Below are 17051 nucleotides of genomic sequence, written 5' to 3'. Positions count from 1 at the left end.
GACATTTGTTTATTTGATCAAATACTAAATTGATTATGCAATAATCAAAATAAACTAATGTTCTGTCTATCGACTAATTGATTAATGAACTAATCGTTTCAGCACTAATAACAGACAACTGTTACTTGATGTTGTCCTCCTAGTCTCTCAACAACATGACGTTCCTGGTTAAAACCTGATGGTTTCAGAACATGTAACAAACATTTTTCCTCTGTTAGGCTAGTGGGGCTTTAGACATGACAAACCTCCTCGTTTGTCTCGGTCCTCCTCATGTCCTCACCTCCACCACCTGTCCACATAGTTGGCTTGGGGTCTGTCCTGGCTCTGCTGTCTGCTCCGGCACAGCTGGGCAGGATGCACTCACATTCCTCGGGCACAGGTGGGAGACGGAGACAGAGCCTCTCTTCCTGCATACCTGCATGCCTGCCCGCTTTCCTCATTTGGCTTTAGCCCAGATCTAGGATGCAGACAGTGAGGATCAGCCATTAACTTATACAGATTGTGGCATAGATTTCCAACAGCTGCACAAGATATGGTCAATATTTTGGGGAAATAATGCCACTGTACAGCTGATAAATACTCATGTGTCAGTGTGCACAAGCCAATGTCAAGTCTGTTATTGCTAGTCCAGAGTCTGGCCAAGAATTCACACCCTCCCATCCCCACCGACCCAACCCCTGAAAAAACATGAAAAAAAAGGAGCCAGACTTTATTTACCCTTGCTGTCTCTGCTCTGTAAATGTGCAAATGATCAAGTCTTGCGACTAATCCTGCTAGAAGACTGCATAGCTCTTTGTGATTAAGTTAGTGAAGAGCATTGCCAATATCTGTCTAAATATAACCCTCAGACTTGGTTAATAAGGTGGAGAACGTGGCGGCCTTGCCTCGACAAATCTGTTGTGTCATTAGTATGAGAGGGCTAGGCGTGGTAGGATTGAGGATTTTTTTTTTTTTCACTTTTCTTTGATAGATTTTGCCACACAACGTTTGAGTAGGTGAAAAAATGGAGTTGAAGGACACAGACAAAAGCAAACATCGTGCCATCCCTTCCGGCCTCATGTTGAGAAGCTCCAGATTGTTAAACCTGTGGCCTCTAGTCTCCTGTTGCTTACCATTCAGCCAGACTTTCTGTCCTCTCACTGCATTTCCCTCTTTTATTTTTTTGTTTTGCCCTCATACCCTCTTTGCTTCTGTCTGTCCCTCTCACCTTGCCTTTGCATTTTACGTATTCCTTCCCACTGTTGTCCCTGAGTGCCTTCTGTTTTCTACCTCCTTTTCTTTAATCTTTGCTCTTTCCCCCATTGTTTGTCTCCCTCCTTTATTTCACCTTTTCCTCCATCCGTCCACTCCATCTTTTCTTCTCCTTCTCTCTCTCCTCTCTCTTTTTTTCTTTACTTTTTACTTTCTGTCTGCCTCTCTGTGCCTGCTGGACCACGAGGAATGTCACACTCACAAAGAATTAATGTCAAGGAATCAGCACACAAAGAACATGTTCATTCAAGTCAGGTAGACGAGCCAGAGCACCAAATTCTGAGGTCTGTCTGAGTCGTGTTTGTTTAATGTGTAACGCCGTGGATGTTATTAAACCACATCATTCAGCTGGCAGATATTCTTTACCTAAAGATAATCTGTGTTGTCTCTAATCTTATAGCGGTTGTATTGATTTTTTTCCTACAATAAATGCTACCCTCTTTATGTGATCATCCTTCTTAGGTGGAAGGCTTGCAGCATATAGTTATTAAGCTTTCAGCACAAAAATCATTTTCCCACATTGCCGCAGTCTTCCAACAGCATTCTGGCTCAGTCCCATATCTCTGTGAGCTTGGATTTCAGTCTTCATTAGATTCTGTAGTGTTTGTAAAGTGGGCTCAGTACCTTTTGCTTTCAAACAGTAATATGATCTACATCCTCCTTTCACATGAGAGATTAGTGGCCGTTCTGCTGAACTTTCAACCCAGACTGTTCACCAGCAGTGAGCTGAGATATCAGGCTGATAGCTGCAAAAGACTACAAACACAAGTTTCCCGGCCCAGATTCCATGGACCTGTGCTGAAACTGATGTCAGAAGAAAACAGGTTATCACTTTCATAACTTCAGTAGGGAGAAAACAAAATTAAAGGATAGCAGCAATATTAAATAGGGAGCAATTTTCCCATAGTGCACAAAATTCCATATTTTACTGCATATTTCTGAAAACACTTTGGAGGTTTGTCATGACTGGAGACAGTTGTCATGTTCTGTCAAAAGATTAAAATGACTCTTCATATTCCATTTAAGGTAAAAAAAAAAAACAAAAAAAAACAGGTTTAAGGGGAGAGCATAATTTCTAGTGTCTGTCATGATCACATTTGAGAACTAAGAAAACATTCACTCTGCTTCTCTATAAATAAGGCTTGGAGTGTCTCTGTTACAGCACTTTTTCCCTAACAGTGGTGTCACCTCCCAGTTTGATTACATTCTGTTAAGTGTCACACTGCAGTACTGAGCACTTAACTTTAATTGGCTGATGATGGGGGGGTTTATGAGATATATATGAGATGATAAATCACAAGATTAAAATCTGACACGGGCACTTTTTCCATTATGATCATTGCTTTCTGTTAATGTGTTTATTTGGAAGTGGAAAACCTTTGATACCATGCAGGAGACAAGCAGGGGACTTCCAGGTTATCACACGTATTTCCACAAGGGAGTCTGCTCCTCTTCCTCTGTTTTGTGGTTAAACACCGAATTCCACCTCAGTTGGTGAGACCTCATCCAAAAGCTTGTTGTCTGGCTGGCGGACTGAGCCAGGATCGAGGCAGGAGTCACACCGCCTCAGCAAACACGCAGCGGCCTGCCTGACTCCCCCCGGGCTCTCTCCTTCAGGATTTATCTGAGGTTAATGCTGTCTGTGATGGTCCAGCTCAGTCAACCCAAACTGTTTGTCCGTGCTGGCATGCTCTGTGAATGTCTCCCCGACCAGATCTGTGCCCGTGTGTTTATGGGCTTGAGCAAACACAAGGATTTTGAGCTCACCAAAGCGCTGTTAATGCACCACAGTTTAAAGTGACCATAGATTCGTCTGCGGTGAAGTATGCTGTATATCTTTTGTTAGACACGGCCATAGAAGGAAATAACTCAGGAGTTACTTAATGCAGATATTTCCTTGTGGGCTGCTGACAGCTGAAGACAAACTTCCTGTAGTGACAGCAATTATCTTTATAGCTGGTGGCTCCTACAGAGCATGTTTGTTAGTAGCTGTTAGCCACAAACTTCCTCATAAGGCTTCTAATGTTTTATGTATGCATTGCAAACAGTGTGGTAAGATAATTTGCTTTTGGTTAAGTTGAGAAGTCTGAAACATTATCCTTGTAATCAATAACCGTATATTATCCGCACAAAGCGCTCTCGTGAATGTGTAAATGTCAGTGAATGAGCCTATAATGAAGATGGACAGGCAAGTGGACCCAAATGCAGACCAGGGAGGCAAGGCTGAGATTCTTACATTTTTCCTGAGGTTTGTAGTCTGGAGCACAGGCGGTTACAGAGGTAACAGACAGAGCAGGAAGCTGAACCTAAATACAAACTGAACTAATCAGGGAATAAGAAAACAGGTGGGTGGGCACAGGACCAGGCAAGGAGCTAATCGGCCGGGATATGGCAGATGAGCAGATAAACAAGGGGGCAGGACTAAATGTAAATGTAGGGCAGGTGAGCAGGGGAAACAAGCCAGGTAAGACCAAAGATAGTCTACACAAAAGATACCTTACCGACCTTGGTGCTGTGAATGTCGTGTGGATGGAAAGATGTGATATGGCTACTAGTCTCCTAAAGGGACAAGGCACCCGTGTGACACTGGTACAGGAAATGACTTTACAGTGAGCCATCTGCCCTCTAAACTGTCTTCGGTAAGACTATGGGAAAACAGGAGGGACACAGCTTACAGAAATTAACTGATGGAAAACTAAGATAACCACATTGAATCTGGGCACTGTGACATATACTGTATTGAGTATTTTATGTATTTTTTTTACATGTAAACAAATACAATCAGACTTTTAAATATTTCATCTCTCAACCTGTATTTATTTATTTATTTGTTTGTTTATTCAGGCATCCGGATGGGCAGTCTGGGCCTGTTCCTGCAGTGTGCTACCTCAACCTTCTTCTCCCTGGTTATGAGTCGACTGGTTCGCCATTTTGGCTCACGGTGGGTCTACCTGAGCAGCATGGTGAGCTTCACGGTCTCTGCTCTGGTCATCTGCATGTCCAAGAGCGTGGTCCTGGTCACTCTGATGTCAGCGCTCACAGGCTACGCCTACGCCACCCTGCAGACGCTGCCCTACACTCTCACCTGCCACTACCACAAGGAGAAAGAGGTAAGGAAAAAAACATAAACCTGATACAGAGCATAACATATTGGACTGGCCCAGACTGCCCTTACAAATTTTAAAGCCCTCAATCACTGTTGCTCCTTGTATGATTGGGTTGGATGGTCTTCCTTAGATTTAAGCACTGGTGTATTTTTATTTACAAGGCAGTTCCTGGTTTGCTTCCATCTTACCAGTGGATCTGTATCCTTCAGAAAAGTGCAGGAGGTTATTGTCTTTGTTCCCAGGACTTATTCCTGTTGTCTGTCCCTAAACCCCTTATTGAACTGGGAAAAAGGGCTTTTAAGTATGCTGCTCCCTGTGCTTGGAATCAGTTGCAAAATGACCTGAATTTTCAAGAGCTGGTCTCTCTAGATACATTAAACATATTTCTTATTGATTTAGGGGCAGGCACATCTGGCTGCAGATGTTTTGACTAATTCACAATGCCTCTCTATGATCTATGATGTTGTCTTGTTATGATTGCTGATGAATATTTTTGATATTTTAGATTTCTGTAATTTATTTCCTATTTTTATTGTAACCTGTTATATTTGCTTGTATGCCTGCAACCCTGTTATCTGTGCTGCTGTCTGTCTTGGCCTGGACGCTCTTGTAATGTCTGACTTGTTTATTTTTGTCTTGTTTCAGATCTACATGCCAAAAAGGAAAACCAAAAGCATGCATAAAAATGGTATGGCAATCAAGCGGGATTCAATGCATTTGATGGCAATGGAGGAGGAGGGCGGACTGAGCCACAAAGTGGGGGGCACCAACGGGCATGCTTACTTCAGCCAGGACAGTTCAGAGTACTACCACAGCCCACACAGCCAAAACGGTTCATCTCACAGCTCTGTTGGTGCCGAGCAGGACAAGATGGACACGGGGTATGAGAAACGTGGCGTGGGCCTGGACTTTGCCATCTTAGACAGCACCTTCCTCCTGTCTCAGGTCTTCCCCACCCTCTTCATGGGCATGATCGTTCAATTCGCACAGTCCGTCACTGCTTATATCGCCTGCTCTGCCATCTTCGGTGCTGTTGCCATCTACTTGGCTAGTCACATTGTCTTTGAGCAAAAGGACCTCAAGAGCTGAGAGGTGGATATGAAAGATGTGGGAGTGATGGAATCACAAAACTGGAATTCAGTCATTCTGTTTCCATGGATGAAGCTCAACTCACAGTGCACTACTGTTCCCAGAATGCCTTGCTCTAGTGTACGGTTTGTTTTTGTGGAAGCGCTGGCTTGAGGAAGCAAGCGTCTGCATGTCTCGCCATCATGAGTGACAGGAAATGAGAGAAAATGGCTGCCCAAGGAAACATATTGCACCCCAGTCATGTTACCAGCCTGTCAGTTACTTTGTTTAGCAACGGCTGAACAGTCACCTCTATGGGTTCAAGTCATCATACCGAATCCCATTGAAATCTGTAGAAATTATTCTAAAGACTTCTGTTACCTTGTTTTTTTTCAGTTACCTTCATGACCTCTTTCTTCGGCCATCCTCCTTTTCCTCAGGTACAACCAAACAGATTTACTGTAGAACTCAACTCATCAGCCTCTGACACACAGCTGCTCACCTCTTTATTGTTTTATCCTCTGCTACCCCATGTATTTATCAAGCACAGTTTGGTCTGTACTTGAAACAGCATCTCAAATATTTCAACAGTGTGAGCCGTGTGCACAGGATAGTGTCTGCATATCATGGCGAGTAGTACTGACTTGTGCAGGCTGGGCTGCAGCATTGTGAAGAACCTAATCTGGAGAACAGCCACCTCTAAATGAGACAGGCCTGCCATTCTTTCACTGCTGTGAAAGTGGAGGGACAATTTTTTTAAGTAATTTTTTCTTGCAGCAAGATTGCACTTGGCTCAAAAATAGAATGGATAGACAAATGCATTTCTTCTGCTCATACATAAAATAGTATCACATAACTGAGAATTACAAGTGGGACCATTGGACTTGTCTGTTGAAGAAGAAAACACTGAAAAAAAAATCAATTTTTGTATCAACTTGGCCCTGTTTTTTTTTTTTTGTTTGTTTGTTTCTCCTGTTGAATTAACGATTTTACTGTAAATATTTTGTATACATATTTACTGGATATCCCTATGGGAATTTTGTTATGCAACCTGTTGAGGTGAGGTTATCAACTGTGTATCTGTGGTGGATTCAGAATGAAGTTGTTTACTGAAACTGGAATGTTTAGTCAAACATCCTTTGTAATGAGACTGGATAGAGTCAAGAGTAGAGCCAACCTACTGCAGCAAGAGGAGGAGGACATGGTGAGACTGAAGTGCCAAAGAAACACACTGAAACTCAGCTTAAGTTAAAAAGGTTACAAACAGTTACTGAAAGGAAACAAAAACTGAACATCATGGGAAATGGCTGTAGTTCCTGTTTGACAGTTTTGATGTCACGCTGTGTAAAGAAAAGTACATGTTATTTGGGGGGAAAAAATGGCATTTTCTGTTGCTGCATGATCGATGGAACGTCAGTCTTAATCTTGTATCCATGAAGATGCGTAGATTTGGCCATACTCTTGTGTATCTTGGATTATTCATCCTGTCCAACTGTGGATCTGATCAGGACAGTCGTCTCAGGTTAGTTGCCTTTTTTTTTTTTTTTTTTTTTTTTTTTTTTTAGTGCCCCTTTTCATCTTTATACCACTGATAAAACACTTGACCTTCTGCCGAATCCCTCATGTTTTACTGTATTCTCCAATGACAATCTAGGAAATCCAGGTGGGGTCTGTTACTCAATGAACCATAAACATGTCGGCTCAGATGTGGTGGAAGCCCCACTTTCTAACACCCAGTTGTCAAAGACCAAAAACGTCACACAGCACAGAGAAACACTTGGTTACTGAAAATGATTTAAAACTAATTATGGTATACTGTTGGGCTGAAACCCAGGCCTGACTTGTTGCTGAGGTGTGTGTATGTGTGTGCGCGTACCTACGTACAGGTGGGAAGGCCAGCGGGAGAGGATGAGTAATATATTAAGTGTGAGGCTAATGAAGAGAGTGATTTGACATGTTTGCAGTTTTTTTTTTTTTCCACATTTATAACTGAACTGCAAATTTCCTTTACCCCATATTATGTTGTGTATTTAAACATATTGTGGCCTTCAGTTGTGCTTGTCATATCTGGTGAGTGGAGGTTAAAAAAATGCTTTTATTACAATCAGTAACTTACATTTTTGCATTTTGTATATAAGCTGTCTGCGACTGCTCAAGGAGTGATGAGTTTGTTTTTGTTTCTATGGGCCTGAAGGATTTTCGGTCAAAGCTGCACTCAGTGTCGCAGGAATAAAAACAGCAGAGGATTTGTTTGCCATGTTGACAGTACAGCAGAGTATAAGACTCAAATATACAGTAGAATGAACATTTTCACCCCAGAATGCACAGGAATGTGTTGTTTCTAACTTACTGTAGGCTAAAACGTGATGTAACAGTAGCAGACTGTCAGAAAAGGTTCACTTTTTCAAGTGCCTCTACACATTTCAACATTTTTTGTACATATGTATTTATTTATTATGGTTTTGTTTAAAAAAAAATAAGAAGAAAGAAAAAGAAAAAACATCACATATTAAACTATTGGCCTTTCTGGCATCTTTCATAGGTGCAAGGGCAAAGGGTATTTCTGTGAAAAAGATAAGTTATTTGTATAGATGTGGTATAAAAGCATCCTCAAAGCTATAATTTATTTTAATATTGCCCACCTTTTACTGTAGCTTTGATAACATCGCAGAGCCTATTGCTGTCGCCTGCTGTCAATAAGTTTAACATCAGTTGCAAATGATAATATTGTTTTTTGTGCTCCAAGTTATCAGCGATTCAACCCATCATTACCCTTGTATCCTGTATCAGCTCAAATTTCACCTCCCATAATTGCTACTATGTGTTTTGTTGAGTTGCTTTGTCATGTGATAATTTTATATTAGTGCTGCTAGTGCAACAGGCAGAGGCTGCCATTTTTGTCAGTACTGCTTTATCTGGGTCATATATAACCACTCTTTTCTTCTTTTCAAAGCTCTGTTGTATTTTGCTAATTTTACTGTCAAGCATTAATTAAGGGTCTTATTTAAGTAGGTGGGCGAAGTTGTTTGCAATCCCACACCTCAAGCAGCTGTCCTGTTTGATTTCAAGATGGCGAAGTGCCAACGGTCAAATCATATCAAGGCCGGAAAATGTTTTGTTCTGAGGTGAGATTCATTGATCAGGGATATTTTCATATTTGTCACAGTTGTTGCCACAGGACTTCAGTTTCCCGCCTACCTGATGTCTCATTGTCATGAATGAAATCACCCATTACAGAAAGTTGTACTTTGTTTTGATTGTACATCATTTGGATTGTGTCTAAATATGCAGTTACCAAATAGATTTTATACAAAATAAAAGAACTGCATTATAAATGAGGTTTTGTTATTGAGTTATGTTGTGGAACACATTGGTGACTCATGGAGAAATAAGATATTCTTGGAGGTTGTTTTCAAGTATTTGCATTCAGAGCTTTAAACTGTATATGACATAAGCAGTGATTAATTTCAGTGATTCATAATTGAATCTATGAATCATGAGGCAGAAATGCTCTTTGATCAAGCTTTTTCTTCGTGTAAAGTGTGTCTCCTGTCAACTTAACTGACCCTAGCTCTGTATTTTGGTCAGAACCACTGAAAACTAAAGGCTCCTGCACATCCCTTGGTGTGTGTGTGCTTTAAAAAAAAAACTTGGAAACAGTGCCATCCTTTGGAAATCTCGGGGCACTGAGTCGTGCAGGAGAGACGTGGTGGTGCGCAACTGCACCGGCTCCGCTGACGCATGGGCATGCTGCTGGTGGCATTATCTGTTACATGGAAAAGACGATAGGCTTTCATGTCGCAGGGGCTGGTATGCTGGCAATGTGTGCCATTTCGTGGCAGGCCTCTCCAGCTCGCTTCCCACAGTTCTCACGAATACGCTGTAAGAAATATATGGCCTGCGGTCTAATAAAAATGTGATACTTTTATTGATCGCTCGAAGCAGTGAAACTCCATTTTCTCCTGGCAGCTCGCAGGGAGGCCACAGGTCAGGGTCAGCCACATAGCCGCGCTGTGTGTGGAGCTGCTAGGTTTTGTGTTGTGCTCAAGGACACTTCAGCAGAGCTGATGCTTACTGTCACTGGGGGCATGAACCCAGACCCTCCAGGTCTCCCTGACCACCTGGACGACCCTGCTGGCCCCTTGGTCCGGGCTGGGACTCGCCTTTAGCCCGAAAAGTAGGCTATTGATTCTCTGGGAAAAGTTCTTGAACCGCACAGCAAGGGAAGTGGGACCACAAGTGTAGCTGCCATTGCCATTGCTCTCCGGTGACAAGTGGGCCTGTTTTTACACCTTCCTTCTAAATAAGGAAGCGGGCTGTCAGACATATGACCACCGACCCAATTTGGGAGCTGCCAGAGCGCCCCGTCGTGTCCCACGGCCGCTGAACGCCACCAATAAGGTTTCTCCCCTTCCAGTCCAGTGACAGTAGGCTATTCCCCTCAACTCTCCACAGACTTTGTATTTTTCCTGCTGTCAGCACCCTCTCCACCCTTGTATTATCCCAGCGGTGAAGTCAGCATGATGTCATCCAGGGATGCGATAGCCCTGGCAAGGTTGAAACAGGGTTTTTGGTGAGTGGTAGAGGCTTTATTCTTCACGGCCACCGAGAGAGAGGGAGAGAGAGTGTGTGAGAGAGGGAGAGAGAGAGACGCAGAGGAGCTGCAAAACATGGTAATCACCACCACCAACATCACCAACATCACCACCAACATCACCATCACCATCACCTCCAGCTCTGCCGCGCACTCTCCCGTCTCCTCTCCTCCTCTGCACCGGGGCTTTCGTTTCATGCCCGAAGCCCTGATCCGCGCTCCAAAAATAACCCTCAGCCAGCATGCCGAAGGAAGCAAAACAAGAAGAGCGGTATTTTTAGGGTCATTAATTTCGACCACGTGGCCCAAAGGTAAACCGGATGGCCGTTGCGCAAAGGCTCCTCGTCAGTATGTCCTGCGAGGCCGGCACGCCGCACTGGACGCTGACCGCGGTGGTTCTCCTGGGCTTTCTGCTGGGGATCGTGTCAGCGTACCCTTTACCGAGCAGCAGGACAAATGCAACTTTACTGGAGAAAAGATGGGAGACCCTCTTCTCCCGCTCCGTACTGGGGATCTCCGGGGAGAAACCGGAGCTGAACTGGGAGAGTGACTATCTGCTGGGCATCAAAAGAGTGCGGAGGCTCTACTGCAACGTGGGCATCGGGTTTCACCTTCAGATCCTCCCCGACGGCAGGATAAACGGTGTACATAATGAAAACCAGTACAGTGAGTTATACCTCCACGGATGTAATGCAATAGACATAAAAAAGGGAGGGAGGGTCAATAAGTATGGATCTGTGATGAGCGTCTAGTCTATCCCCTCTATTAATTTGCATGATCATATGTCATCCGCCTCTGAGGGAGCATTGAATCTCTTCCACGGCAAAGACAAATCTATTAAAAACAAGTATCCATCAGTGCTGAATATGCCCCCCCTCATCCTCAAGCTCAACCATGACATGAATGTATGGACGCTTTTAGACACAACTTATTTTTACGCAGCCCCATGAGGGCGGTCCAGTGACCAATAGCCGTTCACGTCAATGCAATAATTGCCATTATTGCAATAATCGCAATGCCCTTAATTGATACGCGCATGGATGAAAATGTTGTAATGTGGGGTGAAAGATGCAGAACAAAGGCTCGGCATGCTGCGCAGCAATCTGCAAGGTTACACCCATAGACGCAGAGAAAGCACAATGCTGTAGTCACCATTATGAGATATGCCAGCTAGGATGATAGGTTATTGTTTCTGGGGGGAGAAAAATCTAATCTAATAATTATTCATCCTGTCAGGTCTAATAGAGATCTCGACGGTGGAGAGAGGAGTGGTGAGCTTGTACGGAGTGAAGAGTGAGCTGTTTGTCGCAATGAACAGCCGTGGAAGGTTATACGGAACGGTAGGTAGGCTATGCACAGTATTTCATTTATTGTCCAGCAATGTTTGTTAATGGGCTCCTCAAAATAGGGCGCTCTTGCAGCATGATCGGGGCCTTTTCATTTGTCTGTCATATTTTGGGATGGGGCTCTGGCTGCAAGAGCGGCTGCCTGTTCCTGCTCTCTGTTGCGAAATCTTTATTTTAATTTATTACGAACGTCCAAGGCCGTGCGTAAAACAAAAGTGTGCTGGTGCGGGCTACGGGGCGCGCTGGCCTCTGGGTAAAATAAGATGAGGCTAGCAGATGCAGGATTTTGTCAAGGGCTCTACTGTGGTCCTATATGAGGGGGGCGGGGGGAAGCCCCCTGGCGCACCAAGACCTGTCAGCAGGGAGTACACACACACACACACACACACACACACACACACACAGATAGATCAGTAGAAAAATGACTCCTCCATATAAACAGCTTTTAAGTACACCTCAGAATATGTTTGCAGGTTTGGACATTGAAAAACTATATTTGTATTTGTACATGAAATTAATTCAAATACAATTGAGACACTGGAAACGCAATCCTCCCATTAATGTTTACAACATACAAATGTATCCAAATATATTTATTCCTGCACATTTATTCATGCACAAATGCATTTTTGGCCAGCCTACTTTGAATCATATCTATAAGCATATTCTGAATATTATATGGAAGGTCATTTTTTTTTTATTACTAATTTATTTATTTATGGTGGTGGTGGGGGGGTCTTTTAATTTTTATACCTACAGCCTGATAGTGACAGGTCGCTCAAGGCTCTGGGGGTTCCTCAGATTGGCCAGTGATTGGTTCCTCACATTGTGCAGAAACCTTTAGCTTAATTTATAGAGGGATATGATATCCACAAACTATCCTCTATCTGTGTTTCCTGAAGGTGTCTCTGTTGGACTCTTGTACTGTTAGCCTGCTGACTGTAGCTGATATCCAGTGATATGCTAACAATTTGTATTCCTCACTGAACTCCACTTCTGCACGGCTTCAATTTCTCGGTGCTGTACAAAAACTGGAGTCCATGCTTTGTTCCCATCTATGCCAGTCATGAGTAACAATCCATGTAAATATTAAATCATCTGCTTCAGTGATACAGCATCAGCAACTATTCACCTGTAGTATACAAACTTCCTGCACATTCCTGTTACTCTGGCAACCTGCGTCCTGCTGTGATCAGAGTAAATGTATGCACCGAGCTTAGCCTTACATTTAAAAATGTTGGTAGAAATGGCCATTAAATCAAGGTCATTAGGAGAATTATTGATTATAATGGCATGCAGGTGGGTGTATGTAAAACGAAAAGTAAAACTTGGAGCATGTCAGTGCCGAACCTCAGAGGAACCTGTGGGATCTTTAAAATGGTCTTTATTTGAAGTATCCTTGAAGAACCCCTAAGTTTGATCAGTGTAGCAACATTGCTATAGGCCCTAAAGTAGAGCAAAGACACTGAAACTCTGGCTATAACTCGATTATATTATATTAGATTTAGATCAACCCTTATTGATCCCCTGAAATTCAAAATGACACAACAGCAAGTTAACATCAGTGTCAGAATTACAGTACAATAAAAGGTAGGGGTAATAAATAAAATAGGAATAGAATAGGAATGCATTATTTCTCTTATCGCTCAGATTATCTGCAACAGTGGCTGCTGCAGTTAAATAATTCTGTACAAGTTTTAACAACACCAGCTACTCAGGACTGAATGTTTACACAGTTACAAACCTACAAAATGCTTAAAAATATGTATTTTCACCCTCCTTGCAGGCCTGGCTTTCTTTCCTGAGCTTTTCGAGTGTTAACAGGTTTTACGCTGAGAAAGTGCAGACGGCAGCCTGTCTGCAGTGGTTAGCACTTCCTTGGAGGTGATCATGCCCATAAAGAGCAATTACAGCTCAAATTTAGCGTCTTATAAACCCTTGGAAATGTTTCCTTAGCTGCATAAGTAGTAGGGTTTTATTCTGGACCTTGACAGTATTTTTTTTAAAATACATCAAATAAGTCAAAATCCATGAATTCAAGTCCTCTTGAGATCTGTTTTGATTGTGTTGCTAAATTTGGGTCATCCTTGAAAAAATGGTATGATACTGAGACTCTTTGAGGCACGGTGGATTTTTAAGGAACATGTCAAAAAAAGCGAGGAAAGGAAAAAAGCTCCAACTTTCTTGACCTCTTCCCGTTGTCACACAGATACACTGTGAAGGTCCAGTTTCTGACAATCCCCTCCTCACAGGCACAGCTGGCTTGGCTCTAGCATAAACAATGACAGATAAACACACGAGGAGCCGCCTGCAGCGTCCCGGCCCTCCAGGCCCCAGCAGGATCCTCTGTGATGAGCAGAGCTGCGTTCAGCGGCCCCGGAGCCCGACACGTGCCCGCTGGTTTCCTTGTTGTAGCCAACATATTTGACAGACAGAATGTGAGTCAGTCATCATGGGTGATGAAGCGTAAGCTCGTGTAACTGAGGAGGCTGATGATCTGATAAGAGATTGAATTAGGCCACATGGCCTCGGATGGATATTATTTGCTCTGCTACTGTGCTATATAAGTCATGCCCTGTCAGCTCAGCATAGTGCAGCATTCATATTGTTCTTCATAGTGACAGATATTAAAAGATTAGACTTGTTTGGAAGGATTACATCAGATAAACTGCGATCAGTGATTCCCCTCATGGTATCTAATGCTGCGTATGTAAAATCTCCTGGTGGTTTACAAGTGGGTCTGACATCACTGGCAGTTACACAGGAAAATGTAAAAGCATTTTCAGTCACATTGTGTTATTATTGGCATTTATCGGTCAAGATGAGGTCAAAATTTACTGTCAGTACAATGCTAACAAAATTCATGTGTTAATTTTGACAGTGATATATGGATTCTTACTGTTATATAGTAGTACACAATCTGCACAGCTGTCTTGTCAATTTAATGGATTATAAGGGTCATTGAATACAATTATCAAACAATACAACTTTTGATATATGTAATTCCTTATAGCAACTGTTGGTACTCTGGCAAAATTAATTCATGGGAGACGAGATGGTAATAATTCCTAAAATGTCACAGTGGTAACTCATAGTTACTAGTTCATCTTTATGTTTGCATCACTCTGCATTATTCAAGCTGTTTTCAAGCATCTTTGTCATATTTTTTAACAACAAAGTGTGACGCACGCCGTCTCTCCTTTGTTCTCTCCAGACAGTCTTCCATGACGAGTGCAAGTTCAAGGAGAGCTTGCTGCCAAACAACTACAACGCCTACGAGTCTTCGGTTTACAGAGGCTCCTACATAGCTCTCAGCAAGCATGGCCGTGTGAAGAGGGGCAACAAGGCCACCACTGCCATGACTGTGACGCACTTCCTACCCCGAATATGATGAGCAAAAACTGGCAATAACAAACTTATTTGCACATGTGGATTATTTCCCAGGTAACATAAATACCGTATACGTACATGCATACACAAAAAGACAACATGGACTGTAAAAGAAAGAAATACCACTATATCTGATAGTATTTATTCAATCTTTATATGTATATTTGGGTAGCTTACTTTGTATTAGAACTTATGGAGATGCCATTCTTTGCTGCTTTTATGATTTTCATCGTTTTGTTACATGAAGGGGATGGAGAGGCTTCATTAGTCCCTTCAGTTTTTATGGGTGCTTGCCATAATTGGTTGAGTCCTTGCCCTGCCACTGGATGACAGCTCATCCTCCGGAAACGAAATGGATATGTTTTATTACCTCAAAGCGCCATATCCCAAGAAGAAGAAGAAGAAGAAAATGAAAAAGAAAAAGAAAAAAAAAAACGTGTGCATGAAATTTCTACAGAGAAGAATGCCTGTTTACTGAAAACCTTTTTGTCGTCACTCATCAAGGACTCGGACATTTTCCCATCCTCCGTGTTTGATGATGATAATTATTTGTTTGTGTCACTGTAAGGGCAACTAGAGCACTTGCAAACATGGCGGTGGTTTCTCCTGCTTTGTCATGAGGTAGCGGTGCCTTGGATTCCTACTTGTGGCCCCCTTACCCTTGCATGCGAGAAACGCGCTGCTCAAGTCAGAAATAGGAATGAAACGCAAGTCATCACTCCCTCAGACACCCGCGGGGGGCTTTAGCCCAATTCCTAGAGGGCCAGAAGTATCTTCACTTTATTTTCTTTCCATAATTAGATCAATTAAGTAATTGAGACTCTGTGCTGCACAGAACCCAGTGGAGCCTCTTGGTAATATGGAAAGCTAGAATTAGAGTCAGTATCCCCCCCATCATGTGCAAGGGAGCTTTGACAATCCTGGCTTTTATTTATTCAGATATTGTAGCTGAACCGTCAGGCCAGATTGATGTGTGTGTGTGTGTATGTGTGTGTTTACATTTGTGTTTTGTATGTTGCGCTTTATTCAAAAGATTTGTTTTCCACATTGTGGGAGGTCAAAGGGGTTTTCTGTGCAGCAGCGTAGCTTTGCCCGAGACACGAATAATCTTTAAATGTCCACCATATCCAGTTAAAGGGACAGTTCAAAAGATTTTTTTCCAACTTCCCTCCCTCGTGCAGTGTTTCCATCCAGATAGTTTCTGTGTGATTGACTGGGAGAGTTTCGGTGGGAACTATTTCTTGCCAAAAAACACTGGCACAGTGTATCCATCCACCATGAAGGAGTACAAACTCACACGGATAGATGCCGTTTGCGAATGTTCTTCCGCAAGAAATAGTTCCCAAGGAAACTCCTCACCCCTGTGGGCTGTGGATCATAGCTGGTATCTGTATCATTGTTTTTGGACAGAACTGTTGCTGTCGAGATTTTCACATCTAAATTTTTTTGATGGTTTGAGCTCAGCAAATAAATACCCTGGAAACCTCACCAGATCACACACAAACTGTCCAGCGGTGGAGTGGAAAATATCTTTTATTGTATTTTGGGTATACTGTCCCTTTAAAGGAAAATTCCAACGTTTTGGGCAAAACAGCCTTTTTCTGGCTCACCCATACTGAGTTGTTTGATAGCATTTCCACCTCTGTACGTCCAGTGGTTCAGTTCCTATGGGTATCATTTTGTGTTAGCTTAGCATAATGAGTTGAAGTCTATGGGAGTCGTTAGCCTAGCTCTGTCAAAATAAAAAAAATAAACTTTACAGCAACTCCCAAGCTGTGTTATTTACACAATGTGGCATAGAAATGCATGTCTTAGAATTAAACAAACAAACAAACAAACAACAAATGAAAGAGGCTACTGACTCCCATAGACTTTAAGTCTTTATGCTAAGCTAACACAAAATGCTACCCATATGAATTGAACTGCTGGACGTACAAAGGTGAAAAGGGAATCAAACATCTTGTCTCATTCTGGGTGAGTAGAAAAAAGGGCTATTTTGCTCAAAATGTTGAAATATTCATTTAAAATATCCATGTGACAGTCTGCTATATGCTACTTTAACCCTGGTTCAGGTGGCCTGGGTTAAATCTGCTGCCTGTGGTCTTTAGACTCTGAAACAACTCAAATTTGTTCTTTTTTTTTTTTTTTTTTGGAGAGGAAAACAGATGAAGGGAGCTGTTTGGCTTTCGCACTGATTTGATGATATTTGATGATATTTATTACCTGGCACTTACAGTCACCTCTGTCTCTGCAGCGGGTCGTGAAGCTACAGTGGATGTCACTGATTTTTCAAGC

General features: G+C 42.5%; 2 protein-coding genes across 4 annotated transcripts in view; both read left to right on the top strand.

The window, feature by feature from the left end:
- The window catches only part of LOC115361101 (solute carrier family 45 member 3), a 41089-nt gene extending 32328 nt beyond the window's left edge, over nt 1–8761 (top strand). For 2 of the 3 annotated variants that reach the window (XM_030054386.1, XM_030054387.1), the window contains exons 5-6: nt 4096–4361; nt 5004–5447. In XM_030054386.1, coding sequence (XP_029910246.1) covers nt 4096–4361; nt 5004–5447 — 710 coding nt within the window. Of the gene's footprint in view, nt 1–4095; nt 4362–5003 lie in introns of all 3 variants that reach the window. The other variant, XM_030054388.1, reaches the window with a different exon arrangement.
- A 1579-nt stretch (nt 8762–10340) lies between these two features.
- Nucleotides 10341–14757, top strand: LOC115360889 (fibroblast growth factor 6). The gene is made up of 3 exons (XM_030054064.1): nt 10341–10686; nt 11257–11360; nt 14581–14757. The coding sequence occupies exons 1-3, from the start codon at nt 10341–10343 to the stop codon at nt 14755–14757; spliced, it is 627 nt and encodes a 208-aa protein (XP_029909924.1).
- Nucleotides 14758–17051: the final 2294 nt, after the last annotated feature.

This window comes from Myripristis murdjan, chromosome 6 (assembly GCF_902150065.1).
Source record: "Myripristis murdjan chromosome 6, fMyrMur1.1, whole genome shotgun sequence".
NCBI lineage: Eukaryota > Metazoa > Chordata > Actinopteri > Holocentriformes > Holocentridae > Myripristis > Myripristis murdjan.
The sequence above is the reverse complement of the archived record's forward strand: the minus strand, read 5'-3'. Positions and strand labels throughout refer to the sequence as shown.